Here is a 20,240-nt window from a genome sequence, read left to right on the forward strand (position 1 = left end):
TATCATACGGGAACTAACAATATAAATTAACAAGTAGAAATCAGTCAAAGGAACCAACGTCTTTTAAGGATATCAGTGCTTTAAGGCTCCGACCCAGTTTTCTAAGCAAAACAAATCACAATTTGAAAATACAAGCCAATCATTTGTAATAAAAAGTTGGGTGGCGAAGGGGCGGAGCGGAGCGAGGAGGAGGAGGATTGAGGCAGCCAGCGAGCGAGCGTAGGGCGGCGCATGGAACTCCGGCCGTCTCTTCGTCTTGTCGTCGAGCCGGGGGCGCGATGGCGGCTGCGGCGGAGCGTGTTGACGAATTGGTGCGGGAATACTTGCTGTTCCGCGGCTTCACTGCCACGCTGAAACAACTAGATGCGGAGATCAAGGCAGACAAGGAGAAAGGCTTCCGGGTGAGGATTGCAGGGAGGGAAGGCCTGAGCTAGTTTGAGGAGGTTTAGGTGATGGGGAGGGCATTTAGTCCAGAACGCCCCTTCCCCGGTCTTCCTTTTTCACGCTGATTTGCTACTGCCAGAAGCAGGAACAGAGAAAGCATTGTTGTGCCCCGGAATTCTGAGCGTCTTGCCGGAACAGCGGTTTCTGGCTGGATGGGCCTGCCTTTCAGCAGGGACTGGTTGAAATTATTTTTGGATTTGCTTCCAGTTCGTTAGTTAGAAGGCACCCAGTCAGTCCCTTGCAGCTCTTCTTTAGAACCGGTCTTCTCAGAGAACGGGAGGTGAAGAGCATGTGTAGATTTAGATGTTGACATTTTGCTTATATATATATATATATATATATATATATATATATATATATATATATATATATGTGTGTGTGTGTGTGTGTGTGTGTGTGTGTGTGTGTGTGTATGTATGTGTATATGTATATATGTATGTATATGTATATATGTATATATATGTATATATATATATATATGTATATGTATATATATGTATGTATGTATATGTATATATGTATGTATATGTATATATATGTATATATATATATATGTGTGTGTGTATATATATATATATATATATATATATATATATATATATATATATATATGTATGTATAATAGATTATTGGAAGGGACACGGTGGCTCAGTGGGTTAGGACGATGAGCTTGTTGATCAGATGGTTGGCAGTTTGGCGGGGTCGAATCCCGAGTGCTGTGTAACAGAGTGAGCGCCTGTTACTCATCCCAGCTTCTGCAAACCTAGCAGTTCGAAAGCACGTAAAAATGCAAGTAGAAAAATAGGCACCACTATGGTGGGAAGGTCACAGCGTTCCGTGCGCCTATGGCGTCTAGTCATGCCAGCCACATGACCACGGAGATGTCCTTGGACAAGCACTAGCTCTTCGGCTTTGAAACGGAGATGAGCACCGGCCCATACAGTCGGAAATGACTAGCACACATGTGCGGGGGAACCTTTACCTTTTAATAGATTATTAATCAAAATAAAATAATCGTCACTAGAATTTATTTAAAAAGACTAAGTCCAAAAAGTTAAACAGCTATTAAATTGATTTAATATTTCAGACAGAGGCATAATCGGGAGCCTCAGGGATCCATGTAATTTCTGAAATGAATGCTTTTAAAGCCAGGGTGCAGTCGTGATAGATCTTTTAAAATTATTTTGTTTAAAAGTTATGTATTGCTACCTACTTTGTGGCACACAACTCTGGTTGGTTAACAACAATGTTTAAAAATACAAACAAAACTAATATGAAAAGAATGAAATAAAATAAAGTTAAGAAAAACCACACACCCAACCCAAAACTTTACGTAAGTATCCTGGATTCCAACCTTATTGTCCCAGCCAGCTCTTTACCAATATGCAGAACGCTTGTTACCAAACTGTAATTTTTTAAATATGACAGAAGTGGAAAATTATGAAACATAAATCTAGAATGGCAAAAGTAAATGAAATAAAATATTTTTCTCCTGATCCTACCAACTAATATTTGGTTTGTAGCACTTTGACCCAACATTCAAAGGCCAAATGCAACTCTTGTCTGGAAAGTTACTGTATATATTATAGTAAATGTTTCTATATCTCTGGTTTTTCTTTATATGTTCTATTTCAAGTTCCTTTTTGAAACAACCTGTTCTTTCCTATTTCTATTGGTTTTAGCTGACAACAGTTGTATATTACTCTACTCACAGGCCAGTAACCAGACATTCCCTTTAAAGCTAAAATTGACCTGAGATAGAGGGTTATAAATAAGAAAAATTGGCTACAAATTACAGGTAGTGCTTGACTTACAATGGCAATTAGAACCAAAATTCTTGCTGCTAAGCAAAGCACCCAGTTTTACAACCTTTTTTTCTATGGTTGTCAAGCTAATCCATTGCCATTAAGCAATTCTGGCTTCACCCATTGACATTGTTGGAAACCAGCTGGGAAAGTCGCAAATGGTGATCATGTGACTCTGGGATTGTGCAAATGTTGTAAATACTGGTTGCCAAGCACATGAATTTTGATCATGTGAACATGGGATGCTGCATCAGTTATTAAGACAAAGACCTTTTCGTAAGTCACGTTTTTCAGTGCTGTTTTAAGTGGTCACTAAACGAATGGTCATAAGTCAAGGACTACCTGTATATCGAAACAAAGGTTATGGTCTTCTCAGTAACAGAGTTAAAGGCAGATGGAGAATAAATCAGAAGGTCACAATTTAGAGATACTTTTCAGTGTTTGAAGGGAACAAATGTGGATTGTTCCAGATAGTAACCAAAGATATTCCAAAACTGTTCTAAGCTTCCCTACCTGTACTTAATATTAAGTTACCTGCCACTTGCCATTCATTTTTTCAAAGTTAAAACAATCAGGCAAATACTATGTGACTCCCAGGTCTGTTGTTATAAAGATTTCTTCAAACATTTTAAGAGTTACATCCTGGACTCCAGATAGTTCCCATTGCATCTTGTTACCTCAAAGCCTGGCTTGCCTCATTTGGAATTTAAGACATATCTTTTCAGTTGCATTCTTTATACTACTGGATAGTTATGTTTCATCCTGGAACAAAGAAATTAGAAGCAATCTTTATTGTAGTTTCTCAGGACAACTTTTAATTGTCTTGGCTTTTGAGTCGATTAATATGTTGGATACGGATCATCAGAAAGTCTTAAATATTTATCAAAAATGGCAGGAGCTAACAGAGGGATGTTAATCTCCATTAACCATTTATTTAATGTTGCACATGTGTTTCATAAAATTTTCTCCTTAGCCAGGCTGTCAGACCCTCAATGTTTTTGGAGAGGAAGTAGAGGAATTGGGATTGGAACAAATTTGCCCATGTGAAGTTAGGTAATAGAGACAGCCCCACATGTATTACTATACTGCCTCTTTAATATGAATTGTTGTACTGCTCTGAACTATTAAACCCTGTCAAGTATATTTTAATTATATATACAGTATATGAATCTTATTTCTTTAAAGGAGACGCCTGGTAAATCATGGTCAACATACATGATTTTGATTTTTTCCTTCTCTCCTTTATCCTCTGACAGATAATTGTACCCCCTAATTATTGCTGTGATTTTTCTTGATAACTGAAGTTGTTGATTACATAACTTACTTTGGTGGGTTTCTAATTAGGTGGACAAGATAGTGGACCAGCTTCTGCAGTTTGTTCACAGCTATGATCTAGCTGCTCTTCGAGAGTACTGGAGTTACCTTGACAGACGCCTTTTCAGTCGACTGGAGGATATGTATCGACCTACAGTGAACAAGCTGAAAATCAGCTTATACCGCTATTATCTCATTCATGCTGTGCAGGTTTGTGTCAACTTAATAAGCTTGCTTCAAAATAAGGATAGTTAAAAATAGGTACAGGTAGTCCTTGATTTACTGCAGTTCATTTAATGACTGTTTCAAGTTACAACAGCACTGAAAAAGTAACTTATAACTATTTTTGACACTTATGACCATTGCAGCATCCTCATGTTGCTGCAGATCCTTGGCAACTGGCTCACTTATGACAGTTGCAGTGGCCTGGGGTTGTATGATCACCTTTTGCGACCTTCTGACAAGCAAAGTCAATGGGGAAACCAGATTCATTTAGCAACTGTGATTAACAACTGCAGTGATTTACTTAACTGTGGCAAGAAAGATCATGAAATGAGGCAAAATTCACTTAACAGCTGTCTCACTTAGAAACAGAAATTTGGGGTCATTTGTGGTCAAGGATTATCTGTAATCTGTCAAAACAAGATATTCATAATTCTTCAGAAAATAGCTGTGTAGTTTAGTGGGAAAGATACTCTTGTTCTGTTAGAGAGCTATAAAATCTGTATTATCAGCTGCTGAAGATTGAACAGCTGCTGCTGTGGGAAAAAGGGATATCTGAATCTCTTTTTTGTACATTTTAGACAAACAGAAATGACAAGATACAAGAATTCTTTCTCAAACAAGCCTCCGAACTTCAAAATCAGACTGAATGGAAGGACTGGTTTGTTTTGCCTTTTATCCCAAATCCAGATGCAAATCCTAACTTTGCCATGTATTTTTCCCGTCGGTGGATAGATATTTTTATTGTTTCTCTACATAACTTCCTCAGTGTTTTATTTCAGTGTATTCATATCCTTTTCCATATGGAAGAATATTGTAAGCCTGAAGCAACTGCTTTTCCGTGCACATGTTTTCTTTTACTTGTTTTTTGTTAGAAAGTAATAATTGTTTTTATGAGGGCAATAGGAATCACCTTTCCATTCTAGCGCAACTGCTTCTATAACTAATGAATTAATGTATATTTTTATATTTTAAATAATCATCCATTACTCTACCATGCTAGAACTGTGTACTAGAGACCCAGCTAAATGTAATTTTTGGCTAAACTGTTTGAGAAACTATACAGGGGTGTCAAACTCAATTTCATTGAGGGCCGCATCAGCATTGCGGTTGCCCTCAGGGGGCCGGGTGGGTATGGCCAGGGTGGGCGTGGCCTACTGGGTGGGCGTGGCTAGAGTGCGTATGGCCTACTGGTTGGGCATGGCCAGCTCTACATCGTTCGCATCAAGGGTACCTATGGGGGCCTGGGCAGGAGTGAGACAGATCTGAGGGTCTCTGGCAGAAGGAGGGTCTCTGGGCCAGGGCCAAGGCAGTGGGGGCCGTTCCCTCACTGTTTCCAGTATGGCTTCGCGGGCCACATGAAACCACTTCGCGGGCCGGATCCGGCCCCCGGGCCTTGTGTTTGACATGTCTGATTACTATAGCATTCAGATAGGATCATATAGACCACTGGTCCAAAAGGACTTACAAAGTCAGGTTTTTAATGCTGGACCTTGGGGGGTGGTGAGGGGAGATGTTATTTCATAGGGCAAGAGCAGTACCAGGGAAGGCAAAGTTAAGATATTTCCCCAAAAATTCTTAGGGTTCTTGGAATGTAAAGTTTGGTGCATATGCAAAGGGAAGAGACCTGTAAGTATCTTAAGTATCCTTAACCTTTGTTACCTGTGCCAGTGATTCTGAACTTCGAAGCAGAATGTCAGCGGACAAATCTCCTGCAAGAAAAAAATGAAATCCTTTGTCAAAAGGTAAGAATTGCACCTGTATATTAAGATTTGTGCCGCAGTTCTGGCACTGAAATATATTGTTCAATCTTTCACTATATGTATTTAGAAAAACTATGAAAAAAAATAGATCTTCATAATATGAACTTGATCTAAGTATCAAACAACTCAGGATTTACAAACCAAATTTCAAGCAATGTTTGTTAGACTATCCTAAAATGTTTAAATGAATCATATAAAAATGTTCCTTTGTGGCTGGTAAGCATGCTTGTGCATGCTGCCCATTCATGTTGTAGTTTGATAAACTAATATTCTTACCTAATAGTTTGTGCTAATATAATTGCTGTTTTGGCATTAATGACCAATTAATTTCCATTTCTGTGGCTTGCATTCATGTAGAGGGAAGGCCAATTCTTTCTCCATCTTTTTCTAGTTATTTGCTTTGCAAGCAGAATACTCCCATATGAAAAAAGAGGAACAACACGAGGAGGAGGATTTGACACTTCATCATAAACTTCCTTCATATGTAGTTAACATGGACCATCTGGGAGACTCAGAGCTGTGAGTGTATGTTAGAGGCTAGTCAGTGAGCACACAATTAGATTACCCAGAGAAATCTTGGACCTTATAGAAGTGTTTGCATGATTTACCTAGTGAACTCTCCTAGAGACATAGACAGATATGATGGAAGAGAAAGATGAGGAAGCATTTGAAATGTATTGCTTGTCTTCCACCTTCTCCCTCGGCATTCCACGTTCTCATAAAACTGATGTTTAGCTATATCTTTTTTTTTTAAATCTTCATGAGTTGTTAAATGCACTTCATGTAAGAAAGCATCCCCCAACTGGTGCCTCTAGGAATCTTGGGACTGTATTGCTATAAATTCTCAGCTAGTTGGCTGTTCAAGAGTGGGAATTCTGAACGTTGGAATCCTACAATGTTTCTGAACAAGCCAGGTTGGAAAAGTGTAGTTCAAGGACTCTTTGTCTGAAAATGAACATTATGTGACATAAATGAAACTTCTTTTGGAAAGTGGAATTTTTGTCAGGTATGGAGATTTAGGGTTCACCTCCATTAATTTGCCTCCCCACCACTACTCCCTGCATCTCATTTAGTGACTTGATATGCAGCCAGAGAAGCACTGCACATTCTCTGCAGGCCCGAGGAGGATTTCTGTCTTCCTTGCTACCTCAGAGCAAAAAGGGCCCTGCAAGAACAACCCAGCCAACAGGAGCCACATCAGCACAGACAGGAATCACACAAGGAGGCAAAAAAGAGCTGCCAAACCACCAGGTAAGGAGAAATGATTGCAGTTTCTCTCTCTGTGTGTGATATGTAAGAATCAGGGTACACAATACAGTATTGCTTTTGTGTGTGCTATTCTGTTATGTACCTGAATTGCTAATTTAGACAGAGACATGGGGCTTTGGAGAATAAAAATGTGTCAAATCTTCCCTTTGCTTTCTAGGTTCCCAAAGGGAAAGAGGCTGCAATTGGAGGCAAGGAATCAAAAAGTCATATCGGTGGTGTGGTTTCCATGGAGCCTACCTCAATACAACAGAATCAGAGACGTTTACAGGATCGTGGAAAGGAAAAGAAAGAGTTTGGATCTAAAATAACTTTCCAGGTAGTGTAGCTAGTGTCTTGTGTGGATAGGGCAACATTTCCTTCTGAGTATTTCTGAGTCAAGTGAACTATGTGTCTTTCTGCTCATAACCAGCTGATTGGTGTAAGGCAAAATGACCCGTGGAGTCTGAGCAGTTACTTATTTGTTTGGGTTTTTTTTTTTAATGAGTCACCTATTTGAACTGGGCAAGTGATAAAACATCAGTGTTATTTCTTCTGCCAGCTGATGTTCTCTTATGAATCACGAAAGGGACAAAAGGTTCCTTAAAATAGTTCGAGCAGCAGAAGTTTACGCAGGCTTTTTGCCCTATGACTAGTCAGCTGCTTATTTCTCCCATAGTGTATTTGCATTCAGAGATGAATACTTTGTAGGGAAAAAGCTTGTGCAAGCCTTCCCAGCTTTTGAAACTTGATGGAAAAGAAATAAGCAGCACTTTCCCACTTTAAAAATTTTGCTTGTGAAAGACCCATTGTGATCTGTGGTCAGAAAATATAGTTGGTCCTTTTTATGTGAACATTTATTGTGGATTGTAATAAGCCCTCAGTTACTTATTTCTAGAATAGTAGAAAGTTCCTAACAGTTACCTCTTCTATTAGAACTGACTGGGCTAGGATGCCTTTTGTTTTTTTTACAATTACCCTTCTAATGGCAAATAAGTAAGACATGGTACATGTACAAAAAGTCTTGTTGCAGCACAGATTTTAGAAACAAAATTTATTTCAATTTGAACCCTTAGAAATAAACTTTTAGAAGATAGGGAGTTCTTCATTGTCCTTCAATATTTTGCTGACTTGGGCAATTAGAATTATTGATAATATTTTCAGGGTAGATTAAAACATTGTAGTATTTTGGTGTTCTCAATCTTTTTCCTAAATGTTTGTTCTAAGATGGTCTCCTTTGTTTATTCTGTTTCTGCTCAATCCTTGAGATCTCTTTTTTTTTGGAGGATTAAGGGTCACATTAAGAATTAATTCTCTTTATTTTTTGCTGAATTTGTTTGTGTTTGCATGTACACATGAAATGAAATAGTGAGCTTTATCAGCCATTTTGCAGCAAAAGTGCCAAATACTCCTTTGAGGCTCTTTTATTCTTGGTATTATAACCCTCAACGTGTTACAGTATTGGAAGAAGCCTTGACTTCCTCAACACAATTAATTAAATATCCTTATGTAGAATATTTTTAAATGTGGAACTCACAGCATGCTTTCTTTCATATTGAAAACTATTCATTTAATCTTGCCCCCTCTTTTGATTCTCGACTGTTTCAACAAAAAAGTTCCATTGATTTATTTTTGTTTGGTGGGTGATGATTGAAAAAAAATGTTTCTGCTTGTGCTTTGTGTTTTTCCTCTTTTTATATGTTATCTTCTGTTTATGTCAAAATTGTTCAGTGCTTCTGTTTTTTAGTGAGGAAGTGACAAGTACTAAATATTCCTGCCTAATCCTGCTTAATGCTATTAACTTAGAGAATTGTGTCTGAATCTCAAAGTTGAGTTTGGCAATAATCACTTTTTCTAAACCAAAAAAATATGTTCTGCTCGACAATCGCTGTTGCATTAAGAATTCATTATCCAGGGTTCCGTTTGTAAAATATGTAGATGTCCAAAATATACCATAGTATAAAATCAAATTCTAAAAACAAATGGCAAGGACATATTGAAAAAAAGCTGGAAATGTCTGTAGACTACTCATGTCTCTGGGAGATGTAGATTTGTCTGTCAGCATTGTTACATTAAGGGACACGGTGGCTCAGTGGGTTAGCTTGTTGATCAGAAGGTCAGCAGTTTGGCGGGTCAAATCCCGAGTGCCGCGTAACAGTGAACGCCTGTTACTCGTCCCAGCTTCTGCCAACCTAGCAGTTCGAAAGCACGTAAAATGCAAGTAGAAAAATAGGGACCACTACGGTGGGAAGGTAACAGCGTTCCGTGCGCCTTTGGTGTCTAGTCATGCCGGCCACATGACCACAGAGACGTCCTCGGACAAGCACTGGCTCTTCGGCTTTGAAACTGAGATGAGCACCAGCCCCTAGAGTCGGAAACGACTAGCACGCATGTGCGGGGGAACCTTTACCTTTACCTTTATTGTTATATTGTACACCATTGGGAATCTTCAGACTACACTTGAATACAAACATAAATATGTGGATGCAACATGGTTACTGATTAAAATCATGATGCTTCTGTGACACAGAACTAACGCTAGGCAGAAGTGATTTTTTGTAAGTTCCCATTTCTGTGCCCCTGAAGGCAGCAGGGGACCATTTGCTATATTTGCTGCTTAGAAGGTTTACATTTGGGGAATGGCAATATACTTTATAGAAGAGTATTTAATATTTAGCCATTTTTTCTCCTTTTAACATTTACTGCTTTTTTCTTTTTTTAAAAAAAATGGTTTAATAGAATAGAAAAGAATCAGAAAACATACAAAAAACTTACAAAAAGGAAAGTGAAATAGATAATACCTAATTTTTTTAACAAATCTTGACCCCAGACTAACATATTGTCCAATCCTTTTATTGTAACACTAAGGAACTTTTGAAAAGTGAGGGTGCGCACGTTTAATCTAACCAGTTTTTGGTCCCATTTATACATGCAGCTTTCCTATGACAATAACTTGTTACCATCTAAGCATGATGGATCTTAAATAGATAATTTCTAAATATTTGTAATGTAATGTAATATATTTACACTTTTGAAACTTGATTCAGAATCAATAATATTTAATCAATATAGAACAACCAGAAGATATAACCAAATCATGTATGACTTTACTTTTGGATTTATTACATTTCCACCATAAAATATGTATAACCAGCCCTTATGAAATGCCTACCGAGAAATGTTTTAAACACCTCCCAGGCAGTGATCAAATTGGTAAATTGTATATTTGAAAAAAAAAATCTCAAAATCTTTTTGTTGTTTGTCAACAAGCTTTGGATCTTCTAATAATGAGGTATTAAAGTACCAGCTTGAAACATTCTCCTAAATGCCGTAAATAATGCCACTAGGCTGTGATCAGATATTATAGTAGATCATACAGAATTTCTGCTTTTTTGCTAGCTGAATGACAGGGGTTTGCTTTTTAGATATAGTAAGTTATGCAGTGGTCTAACTTATTGTGCAGTCTCTGAATGAGGAGGTAATTTTAGACTGGATATTGAATTGAGTTCAGGGGTCTAGTTTCATTGGGTTCAAATAGTTGAGTGTTTGCTTTTTTCCCAAGGGTGATTTCTCTGAGAATGGATAGACCAATGAACAAAAATGTCTCATCCTGCAATTTGTAACTTTCATAATAATATTTTTATTGTTGCTGATAGGATACAAATCTGTGGCCTTAGTTACCTAAAACCTAGCTTGGTGCAAGATAGGTTTGAAGAGCTTAATTGATTCTCCTAGTTGGCTGTGTCTTTTTAGGGACAGAATGCTGAGAAGAAAGTGGAGATTACTGTCATTGAAACAGAGCCATTCCCTGAGGTTCATGTTGAACAACTGGAAAACCAGACAAAAGTATTTGGAACTGTCATGGATGCTGGAGGCATAAGGCATGAGCAGCCCTTCATTGTTCTGAGTCAAGAGGAATATGGAGAACACCACTCATCCATCATGCATTGCCGGTAAGGATTGAATAGAAAACTGAATGTCATATTTATCAATATCATCTCAGTAGAGTGGAATCCAAATCTTTGTGATCTTACCATACCAAATTGTGGACATTTATTCTTGGCTCCCAGTCTGTCGATTGCAAATTATATTTAAGTACATGTTTTGTTATCATAAGAAATATACAAAGTTTTGCATATTAGAAATACTATTTAAATGAGCATGAATATATCTACACAGGATTTAATAGATGTGAAAGATCAAATGGATAATAGAAATCCATACCAAATTTATGAAGAGAAGGCTATAAACGCAAAAGTCTTATCTTCTTTCTGTGTGCAGGGTGGACTGCTCTGGCAGAAGAGTGGCCAGTTTAGATGTGGATGGAGTCATCAAGGTGTGGTCTTTCAATCCTATCATGCAGACAAAAGCATCTTCAATTTCCAAGTCTCCACTGCTTTCTCTGGAATGGGCAACCAAACGGGACAGGCTGGTGAGTAGCTGGGGTTACTGTGATTACAGTTTTGGCCAGGGATGATTTTTAGTCCAGTCTATGAGGAGGCAGCCATGTTGAAGAAGTTATACTAAACCCACCTTCCTTTTTGCTTGGATGTTCCTAGCCATAAAAGTACCTTAAGATACCTGGCTCTGATAGTAGCTATGGTTTTAGGACATTGATGATGCTACAAATACTAGGCTTGTAGCAAAATTAATAGAAAAGGATTGCAGAATTCAAATTTGCTATGTTGGGTGATTTCTGAAAAATAAATTCAGAAAGTGAAACTAAAAGGTTGCAGCTTGGATATTAGGTTACAAGCGGTGTTCTAATATCTTCCATCAGTTTAACAGGTATCAGCTCTTTATTGTTGCTGAGCAATTTTGAGTTTCTTCTTAATAGCTCTTGTTCTGGGAATATTCCGTGGCTAAAAACTATTTTGATTATCCACTTGATTGTTTCTTATTGCTTATTTGTATTCCTTGGCTGATGCTGTGATTTATTTTAAATGTGTGCTGTCCTAAATCGTTGAACTGATTATATAATAATAATTCCCAAACATCTGGAGTACCATTTGAACATCACTGGCATTGACAAAATCCCCATCAGTCAATTGCAAAAGGCAGCTTTTCTTGGAACAGTTTACATCCTGTGATACCTTTAACATCATCAAACAACAACATTGCCTCAGTAGGAATCAGTAGATGGATAAAAATGCAAATTCTCTTTAAATATCTTGCTGACCATATGACCATCCGTAATAATAATAAATTAAATTTATATGCTGCCCACCATGGATGCCTCATAACAATCAAACAAATTACAATAACATAAAACATAAGTAAAGCATAAATAAATAAATAGCCTTATGTTAAATATTTAATAGTAACTATTATAGAATTCTTAGAATAAAAATACCTTGTATGAAAGGATGAGAAAGTCTGCAATAATATTTATTTTATTAAACTTATGTGCTGCCCATCTTGCCTGGAGGCGACTTTAGCCTTACAATAATATGCCAGGATAATCTGGAAGTACTCATATTTCTTTCTTTCTTTCTTTCTTTCTTTCTTTCTTTCTTTCTTTCTTTCTTTCTTTCTTTCTTTCTTTCTTTCTCTCTCTCCTCCCTCCCTCCCTCCCTCCCTCCCTCCCTCCCTCCCTCCTTCCTTCCTTCCTTCCTTCCTTCCTTCCTTCCTTCCTTCCTTCCTTCCTTCCTTCCTTCCTTCCTCTTTCTCATACAAGATTTTAGAAGTCTACCTTTCAGACAATGGTAATTTCCTTTTTGTCAGGAACTATCTCACAGTTGCAGTTAGGCTATGGACAAGATTAGTTAAAGAAGGATTGATTAGAACAAGACAAGGTTTGATTTCTTTATTTACCATGTTAGAATCTCGACTTGTCCTAGCCTTCAAGACACAAGTTTATTCTCAATCAGGCCTCTTTAAAAATATGTAAACTTTAAGTAAACTTTAAAGTAAACTTTAAGAAGGCAATACTGTCTAGCAAACTAGATGGCCTAAGCTAAATGATAAAAGCACCCCCCACCCATCCCCCATACACACACACAAAGCCTGTTAATTTTCAGAGGAATACCAATCCTATCGTTCATCTCTGTTTTTCCTCTGTTACTTCTCTGAAGTTGTTGCTTGGCAGTGGAGTTGGTACTGTTCGTCTATATGACACTGAAGCCAAGAAGAATCTTTGTGAAATTAGCATTGATGAAGATATGCCCAGGTATAAGCCTGATCTTTAGCTTTTGTATTTCATCTTGAATGATAGTTATTTTTGTGACATGAATAAGAACAGTACTGTTGATTGTTGCTTAAGCTGATTGCTTATTTGTGAATTGGAATCATGAATGTGAGATCCTTAGTGCTCTCTTGAGCTTGGCTGGGTATTTGCAGATGTTTCATTATCCAACATAGGGTAAACTCTGATGATGTTACCTAGTTTGGGTAATGAAACATCTGCAAGAAAACGATCAAGCTCAGAAAGCAACAAGGATCCCTCATTTCAACTCTGAGCTACAAATATTCTCCTTTATTGGAATCTTGGAGTGTATTTTCAGCTTTGCTTCTGTCACTCCTTTGCCATTTCAACAGTCTTGGGAGGAATTGTTAATGCTGTATTTGGGGTGTTTTACATACTATGGCTTCTCTGCATAGGAAAATTCTGTGACAGAAGAATCACATAAGACTTTAAAAATTTTACTTGTCACTTTTCGTAAGTGTGACAAGCCTCCTTCTTTTTGAGTTGTAAGACAGTTAAAGAGAAAGGATGAGTATAATGCTGCTGTATCATCAAAGTTCTAGAGTGGTACATGATCAGGCACAGGACTAAGCCAAGTGGTAGAGGAAAGCAAAAGATTTTCTTGGGCTTCCTACAGAGGTGCAGCATGAGCTGACACACAGACTTTATTATGCAGATATTTGGTCATAGTCATCTATAGCTGTTCTGACTCATTTGCATTTATTTAAGAGATCTTCAGAGATTGGAGGAGGAGAGAATGAAGAAGGTACATGTTTACATTTTCAATATTGAAAGTGGGTATTTATACCTAGCATAGATGCATATTTTTGTGTTAGGAAAAAGGACAATGTAGAATTCTGATCAGTCCCAATAGCAGTTGGCTTCCCTCTTGGTTTGCTGGACTATGTGGAAAGCCACATTGTTTCTCTTTATTTCAGGATCCTGTCCCTTGCTTGTAGTCCAAGTGGTGCTTCCTTTGTCTGTTCAGCTGCAGCATCTGGCCTTGTCAATCAGCTAGATTATACTACATCAGATTCTGGAGGAAAGGGCATCAATCAAGTTCCTGGGAAATTGCTTTTGTGGGATACCAAAACTATGAAACAGCAGGTATAGTGTTTATTCCCCCCCACACACCCTTGCGCTTGTTTGATAAAAATAAAAGAATGTTTTCTTAATCTATAGCTCAAAAAAGAGGGTACTTAACTGATGTTTTTAACAAATTCGTCATATATTTCTCCTTAATATTATGGTTGCTTAGAACTTTTGAATAATTGTCATCACAGTAGCTTTAATGTTGATGTGAGCTAATGCCAACTTGACCAATGTATGTTTGCTTATTGCCACCTTCTAGATTCAATATTGGCCAAGGATCCCTAGTTGGCTTTTGTGGCTAGATGTACTTTTTGTACAGCTTTGAATGACGCAGATCGTTAACTGCAAAGAAAACATGTTAAAGAAAAGTATGTCTCTTCCAATGAACTTGGGGGGAGGATATCCTTCATCTCTATTTAGGTTATATTTAGGCCTCTCTTGGTGGGAATTTTTTCATTTTATAAATAGCTGCTTTCAGGAAACAAGGGTAGTTTATGAAAAGCTCCTTGTGTCCATTTAATATTTTCAGAATACAGTGGGAGATGAAGAAACTCAGATGTAAGTTTGTGGTGTTTGGTTGAACAACTGGATTATTTATTTATTTATTTATTTATTTGAATTATTTGCCACCCATCTCATTTCAATGCTATTCTCAGATGGATATCTCAGAGTAATTGCTCCCTTGGGAAAGAACAAAAAATTTACATTCTGTGTTCTGTTTGCTGTTTCAGCTCCAATTTTCTCTTGAACCAGAGCCAATTGCTATAAACTGCACAGCCTTCAACCATAATGGGAATCTCCTGGTCACTGGAGCAGCAGATGGCATAATTCGCCTCTTTGGTAAATGGCTTTTTTTCCCCCATTTTAAATTCTGTAGGTCCTAGGATTTTCAGTTACTGAGCAGACACTTCGTTGTGGGAGCAGGAGTGGGAGAATGGGTCAAGGCTGGTACACTGACAAAAATTAACCAGTGAGGTTATTCTCATTTAAACATTTACTTTTTATTAGATCCCTCATTTTAATAGATACAATGCAGTGTACTTTAGGTATATTTTGACTATAATTCTCAGCTAAGATACAACATTCAGGGAGGTTGTTATTGATCTGTATATATATATAAAACCTTGAGTGAAGGTCTCTATCTATATCAGATTTCATGTTAGGACTTGGCAGTTAACTTTTTATTTATTTGTATCCCATATTATTTATACAAATGACTCAAGGCAGTGAGCATATCCAGCACACCTTCTTCCTCCTATTTTCCTCATGACAACAACCTGTGAGGCGACTTGGGCTGAGAGAGGGTGATTGGCCCAAGGTCACCCACCTAGCTTTCACGGCTAAGGTGGGACTTGAATTCACAGCCTCCTGCTTTCTAGCCTGGTGCTTTAATCACTAGGTCATTCTCCTCTGCTTTCTTACCTCATACTGGAATAAATAGAACTAATGATTGTTTGTGTTTTGGTAGAGATTGTTAAGGTTTCAAAATTGGTCTTTGTTTGTTGGATGTAGCTTCAGTTAGGGATGAAGAACACGCCCCCCCTGAATGAAGTTCTAACTCCATTTTCTCCAAAAGCAAAGCCAGTGATTAAATCCACAATATGTGTTGTGCCCAAATTCAAAGGAGGTTATCAAATTGGTGTCTCTCAAGCTTCAGAGCATCTATAGCCTTTTAATAGAGTGGAGATGGAGGATTGGTGGAATTAATCATGTTGAAGACCATTGTAACTGTTGTATTCATGCAGATAAAGATAATTATTTTCCTCCTCTGTTGTTTTCTTCCTCTAGAGAAATCATCCCATTATAACACCAGCCAGCAAAAGTCTGTTCAGTCAGAATATCAACATGGTTGGCCAAGAGAGATACCAAGTTCAAAAACTGTCTTACAGAACTATGAGGATAATCCACGTGGCCTTTTTTTTCTCTCTGTCTTCCAGATATGCAGCAGCATGAATGTGCTATGAGCTGGAAGGCCCATGATGGGGAAGTTTATTCTGTTGAATTCAGCTATGATGAGAATGCTGTTTATAGCATAGGTGAAGATGGAAAGGTAGGTTTTAAAAAAAATGTGGCCAAACTGACATTATATATGACAGGAACACATTTATTTATATTAGTATTTACCTGTTTCCCTGAAAATAAGACCCAGTCTTCCTTTTTTTTTATTCCAAAAGAGGCATTAGACCTTATTTTGGGGAGATGTCTTATTTTTTTCTACTGTCTCACCTCTTGGCAGTGGCACCAACAACCCCATCCAGCATGAGCCTGTGTGCCCACCACTGGCCCACTTCCTCTGCAGCCGCTCGCGTACATCACCCCTGGCCTCTGTTTCACTGGCAGAGACCTTCAGGAAAGCCCTCTGCAGCTGAGAACGGAGCCCTGGGCTGATGCATGCGTCACCCTCTGACCTCCATTTTGCTAGCACAGGCCTTCAGGAAAGGCCTCTGCAGCCAAGAACAGAGCCTTCAGGAAAGACCTCTGCCGGTGAAATGGAGGCTGGGGATGATGAGCAGGTCAACCTGGGGCTCTGTTCTCAGCTTCAGAGGCCTTTCCTGATGGCCTCTGCCGGTGAAACGGAAGCTGGAGGTGAAGTGCGAAAGCGGCGGCAAACAGCGGCAGAAGGAGTGGGCCGGCGGCAGCCATGCTGGCTCCTGCTGGACGGGGCTGTTGGTGCCACCGCCATGAGGTGAGACAGATGTTGGGGCTTTTGAGGCCTGGCTGCAGGGGCGTGTGGGACAGCTCCCCCCCTGCCTCGCCTCACCTCGCACCGCGAACAACCAGACGGAATGGGCTGGTGGCCAGTTTCACATGCTCTTAATTAGGGCTTATTTTTGGGGGTAGGGCTTATGTTAGGCACATGTGTAAAAATCAAGCTAGGGTTTGTTTTCAGGTATATCTTCCTTTGGAGGTATATTTGGCCCTCAAAATAGCTGGTAACTACATCTAATTAATGTCACCATATCTGGAAAAGACCTTGCAACTCTCTGTATCTTCTGAAGTTTCATCTGAAAGCTGTTCATCCAGTGAATCTATAAATCATTTTGAAAATTAACAGTTGTCCTAATTTGTAGGGATCCCCATTGGTTGCATTTCATCTGGTGTCAATGATTTTTTCTTTCTGTATCTGTGGGTGCTATATTGCAAAGTAAAGAATGCATGTGTATTCTTGTATATCTTACTGGGATCTGTTATATCGTTGTAGTTTATTCAATGGAATATCCATAAAATCGGATGCAAAATTTCTGAATTTAGTCTCCCTAAAGATGCCACTGGGCCCTTTGTGTTGTCTGGCTACAGCGGATACAAACAAGTCCAATTCCCACGTGGAAGGCTCTTTGCATTTGATTCTGAAGGAAACTACATGTTAACCTGTTCTTCCACAGGAGGGGTTATCTACAAGGTACTAGCTATTGATTAAGATAATTACATGCTGTCTCTGAATTTGTTTGAAGAACTGAATTTGTTCATTCTAAACCAGGCCTTCAACTATGACTTATGAATAAGCATCAACTTGATGCAGTTTCACCATTTGCATAACTTATGAAAGCATATATGATTTAGAAATCACATGTCTAAGCCAAAACCAAGTAGCCACATTGAAAGGTAGTATTATATGTTAGGCTACATATAGTACCTCTGGGTGGAATTTACCAAAGAAGATCTTGGTTCTTGTAGCCATCTATATTAATTTTCCTATGATCATATATCTTGTTAAAGGGTTTGGAAAACGTAAGTGGAGACAGAGTATAAATGCAGCATATTTTGAGAAGTAGAGTGATGAAACTTTGATCTGTTTTATGATCCATATAACCTTCATTGACATTAGTGTATATTGTACTTTAATCATCATTCTGGCATTATTTATCTCAGCTCTGCTCTATGCTTAAAGTCCAGGATAATACTCTATTTTTTTTTAAAGGACTAGAGTTGTCCTAGAATTTTAGATCCCAGACTGGCAAGTGATTTGTACCTTAAAACCTTGCTAATCTTTGATTTATTTTTTCTCTATTTCAGCTGAATAGCAATGACAAAATACTAGAGAGCTGTCTTTCCCTTGGAGGACACAGGGCTCCGGTAGTCACTGTGGACTGGTGCACAGCCATGGATTGTGGGACCTGCCTCACTGCATCCATGGATGGGAAGATCAAACTAACCACTCTACTTGCACAGAAGTCTTAAATGAAACTATGCTCCAAGATGAGAACAATTTTTTTCTACAGAAGAATGATCAATCAGTATTAACCATTAGCTTCAGGGTTTTGTGGGGAGGGAGGGTTTAATCACTTGTCTAAAGGTCATAATCTCCTTTTAAGTTAGGAGTTAAATTTAACTGCAAAACTGCTGCCACTTCGAAGGGGACCTTCTAACAGTTCATCTCAACAAATATTAAACATTCCCTGATCATCAAGCTCCTTTCAATAAGGATCAGTTCATTTAACTCTTGGTCTTCATTAGCACATAGCCATAATTCTCTGGGTTTGTCCCAAGATGGAGTACAAATTTGTTGTGGTTCTAGCAGGTGGGAGACGGAGTGGGAAGTCTTTTTCCATACTAACAGTATTGGCTGCATTTTTACTAGGAAGAAAATTTGATTGCATTTACATTATGCTGCTTTGGTTGTTTGAAGAACATTCCGTGCTATGCTTCTAGAAGAAAAAAAGTTATTATATAATTCATATTGTTTATTTTCCTTTATTTAGAGTTTTGGACATCTGATATAGACTGCAGGAAGCATATGATAGTAAAAATGTTATGAAATGGCTCATCTGTTTATTACTACCAATTTTTAATCAGTTCATTCTAATTTAAGTTCTGTTAGGAAAGCAAGCAAGCCGAGAGTTTTATGGAACTCTCAGCTTTCTTTCTTCTATATTTCTAGCAATTTGCATGTTTGGAGACGATAAGAATACACTATACACAGTGAAAAACCTATGCATGGCTTAAGATCCAAGCAAAAACAACAGCATACCTTGGAATTGGTTTTATGTCGATCCATAATTTTTTAGATATACAGTCATGGCCGAAATTGTTGGCACCCCAGAAATTTTTCCAGAAAATCAAGTATTTCTCACAGAAAAGTATTGCAGGAACACATGTTTTGCTATACACAGGTTTATTCCCTTTGTGTGTATTGGAACACAACAAAAAAGGGAGGAAAAAAAGCAAATTGGACATAATGTCAAACAAAACTCCAAAAATGGGCTGGACAAAATTATTGGCACCCTTAACTTAATATTTGGTTACACACCCTTTGGAAAAAATAACTGAAATCAGTTGCTTCCTATAACCATCAATAAGCTTCTTACACCTCTCACCCAGAATTTTGGACCACTCTTCCTTTGCAAACTTCTCCAGGTCTCCCTTATTGGAAGGGCGCCTTTTCCCAACAGCAATTTTAAGATCTCTCCACAGGTGTTCAATGGGATTCAGATCTGGACTCATTGCTAGCCACTTCAGAACTCTCCAGCGCTTTCTTGCCATCCATTTCTGGGTGCTTTTTGACGTATGTTTGGGGTAATTGTCCTGCTGGAAGACCCAAGATCTCGGACGCAAACCCAGCTTTCTGACACTGGGCTCTACAGTGTGACCCAAAATCCTTTGGTAATCCTCAGATTTCATGATGCCTTGCACACATTCAAGGCACCCAGTGCCAGAGGCAGCAAAACAACCCCAAAACATCATTGAACCTCCACCATATTTCACTGTAGGTACTGTGTTCTTTTCTTTGTAGGCCTCATTTTGTTTTCGGTAAACAGTAGAATGATGTGCTTTACCAAAAAGCTCTATCTTGGTCTCATCTGTCCACAAGACGTTTTCCCAGAAGGATTTTGGCTTACTCAAGTACATTTTGGCAAACTGTAATCTTGCTTTTTATGTCTGTGTCAGCAGTGGGGTCCTCCTGGGTCTCCTGCCATAGTGTTTCATTTCATTTAAATGTTGACGGATAGTTCGCACTCACACTGATGCTCCCTGAGCCTGCAGGACAGCTTGCATTCCTTTGGAACTTGTTTGGGGCTGCTTATCCACCATCCGGACTATCCTGCGTTGCAACCTTTCATCAATTTTTCTCTTCTGTCCACGACCAGGGAGATTAGCTACAGTGCCATGGGTTGCAAACTTCTTGATAATGTTGCGCACTGTGGAGAAAGGCAAATCTAGTTCTCTGGAGAT

General features: G+C 38.5%; 1 protein-coding gene across 2 annotated transcripts; it reads left to right on the plus strand.

The window, feature by feature from the left end:
- Window positions 1-206: 206 nt before the first annotated feature.
- Window positions 207-18,830, plus strand: WDR91 (WD repeat domain 91). 2 transcript variants are annotated; one of them, XR_014492801.1, is made up of 15 exons: window positions 207-401; window positions 3,594-3,773; window positions 4,367-4,573; window positions 5,447-5,530; window positions 5,940-6,067; window positions 6,622-6,799; window positions 6,975-7,133; window positions 10,547-10,746; window positions 11,075-11,225; window positions 12,868-12,962; window positions 13,916-14,084; window positions 14,801-14,909; window positions 16,007-16,119; window positions 17,367-17,469; window positions 18,084-18,830. XR_014492801.1 is itself a non-coding variant. In XM_083365252.1 (15 exons), the coding sequence occupies exons 1-15, from the start codon at window positions 279-281 to the stop codon at window positions 18,246-18,248; spliced, it is 2,259 nt and encodes a 752-aa protein (XP_083221378.1). In that variant the 5' UTR covers window positions 207-278; the 3' UTR covers window positions 18,249-18,830. The 2 variants fall into 2 exon arrangements, 1 of the variants encoding a protein (XP_083221378.1); XM_083365252.1 differs by having other exon boundaries at window positions 17,272-17,469.
- Window positions 18,831-20,240: the final 1,410 nt, after the last annotated feature.

Source organism: Vipera ursinii, assembly GCF_947247035.1.
Source record: "Vipera ursinii genome assembly, chromosome: 6".
Classification (NCBI taxonomy): Eukaryota; Metazoa; Chordata; class Lepidosauria; order Squamata; family Viperidae; genus Vipera; species Vipera ursinii.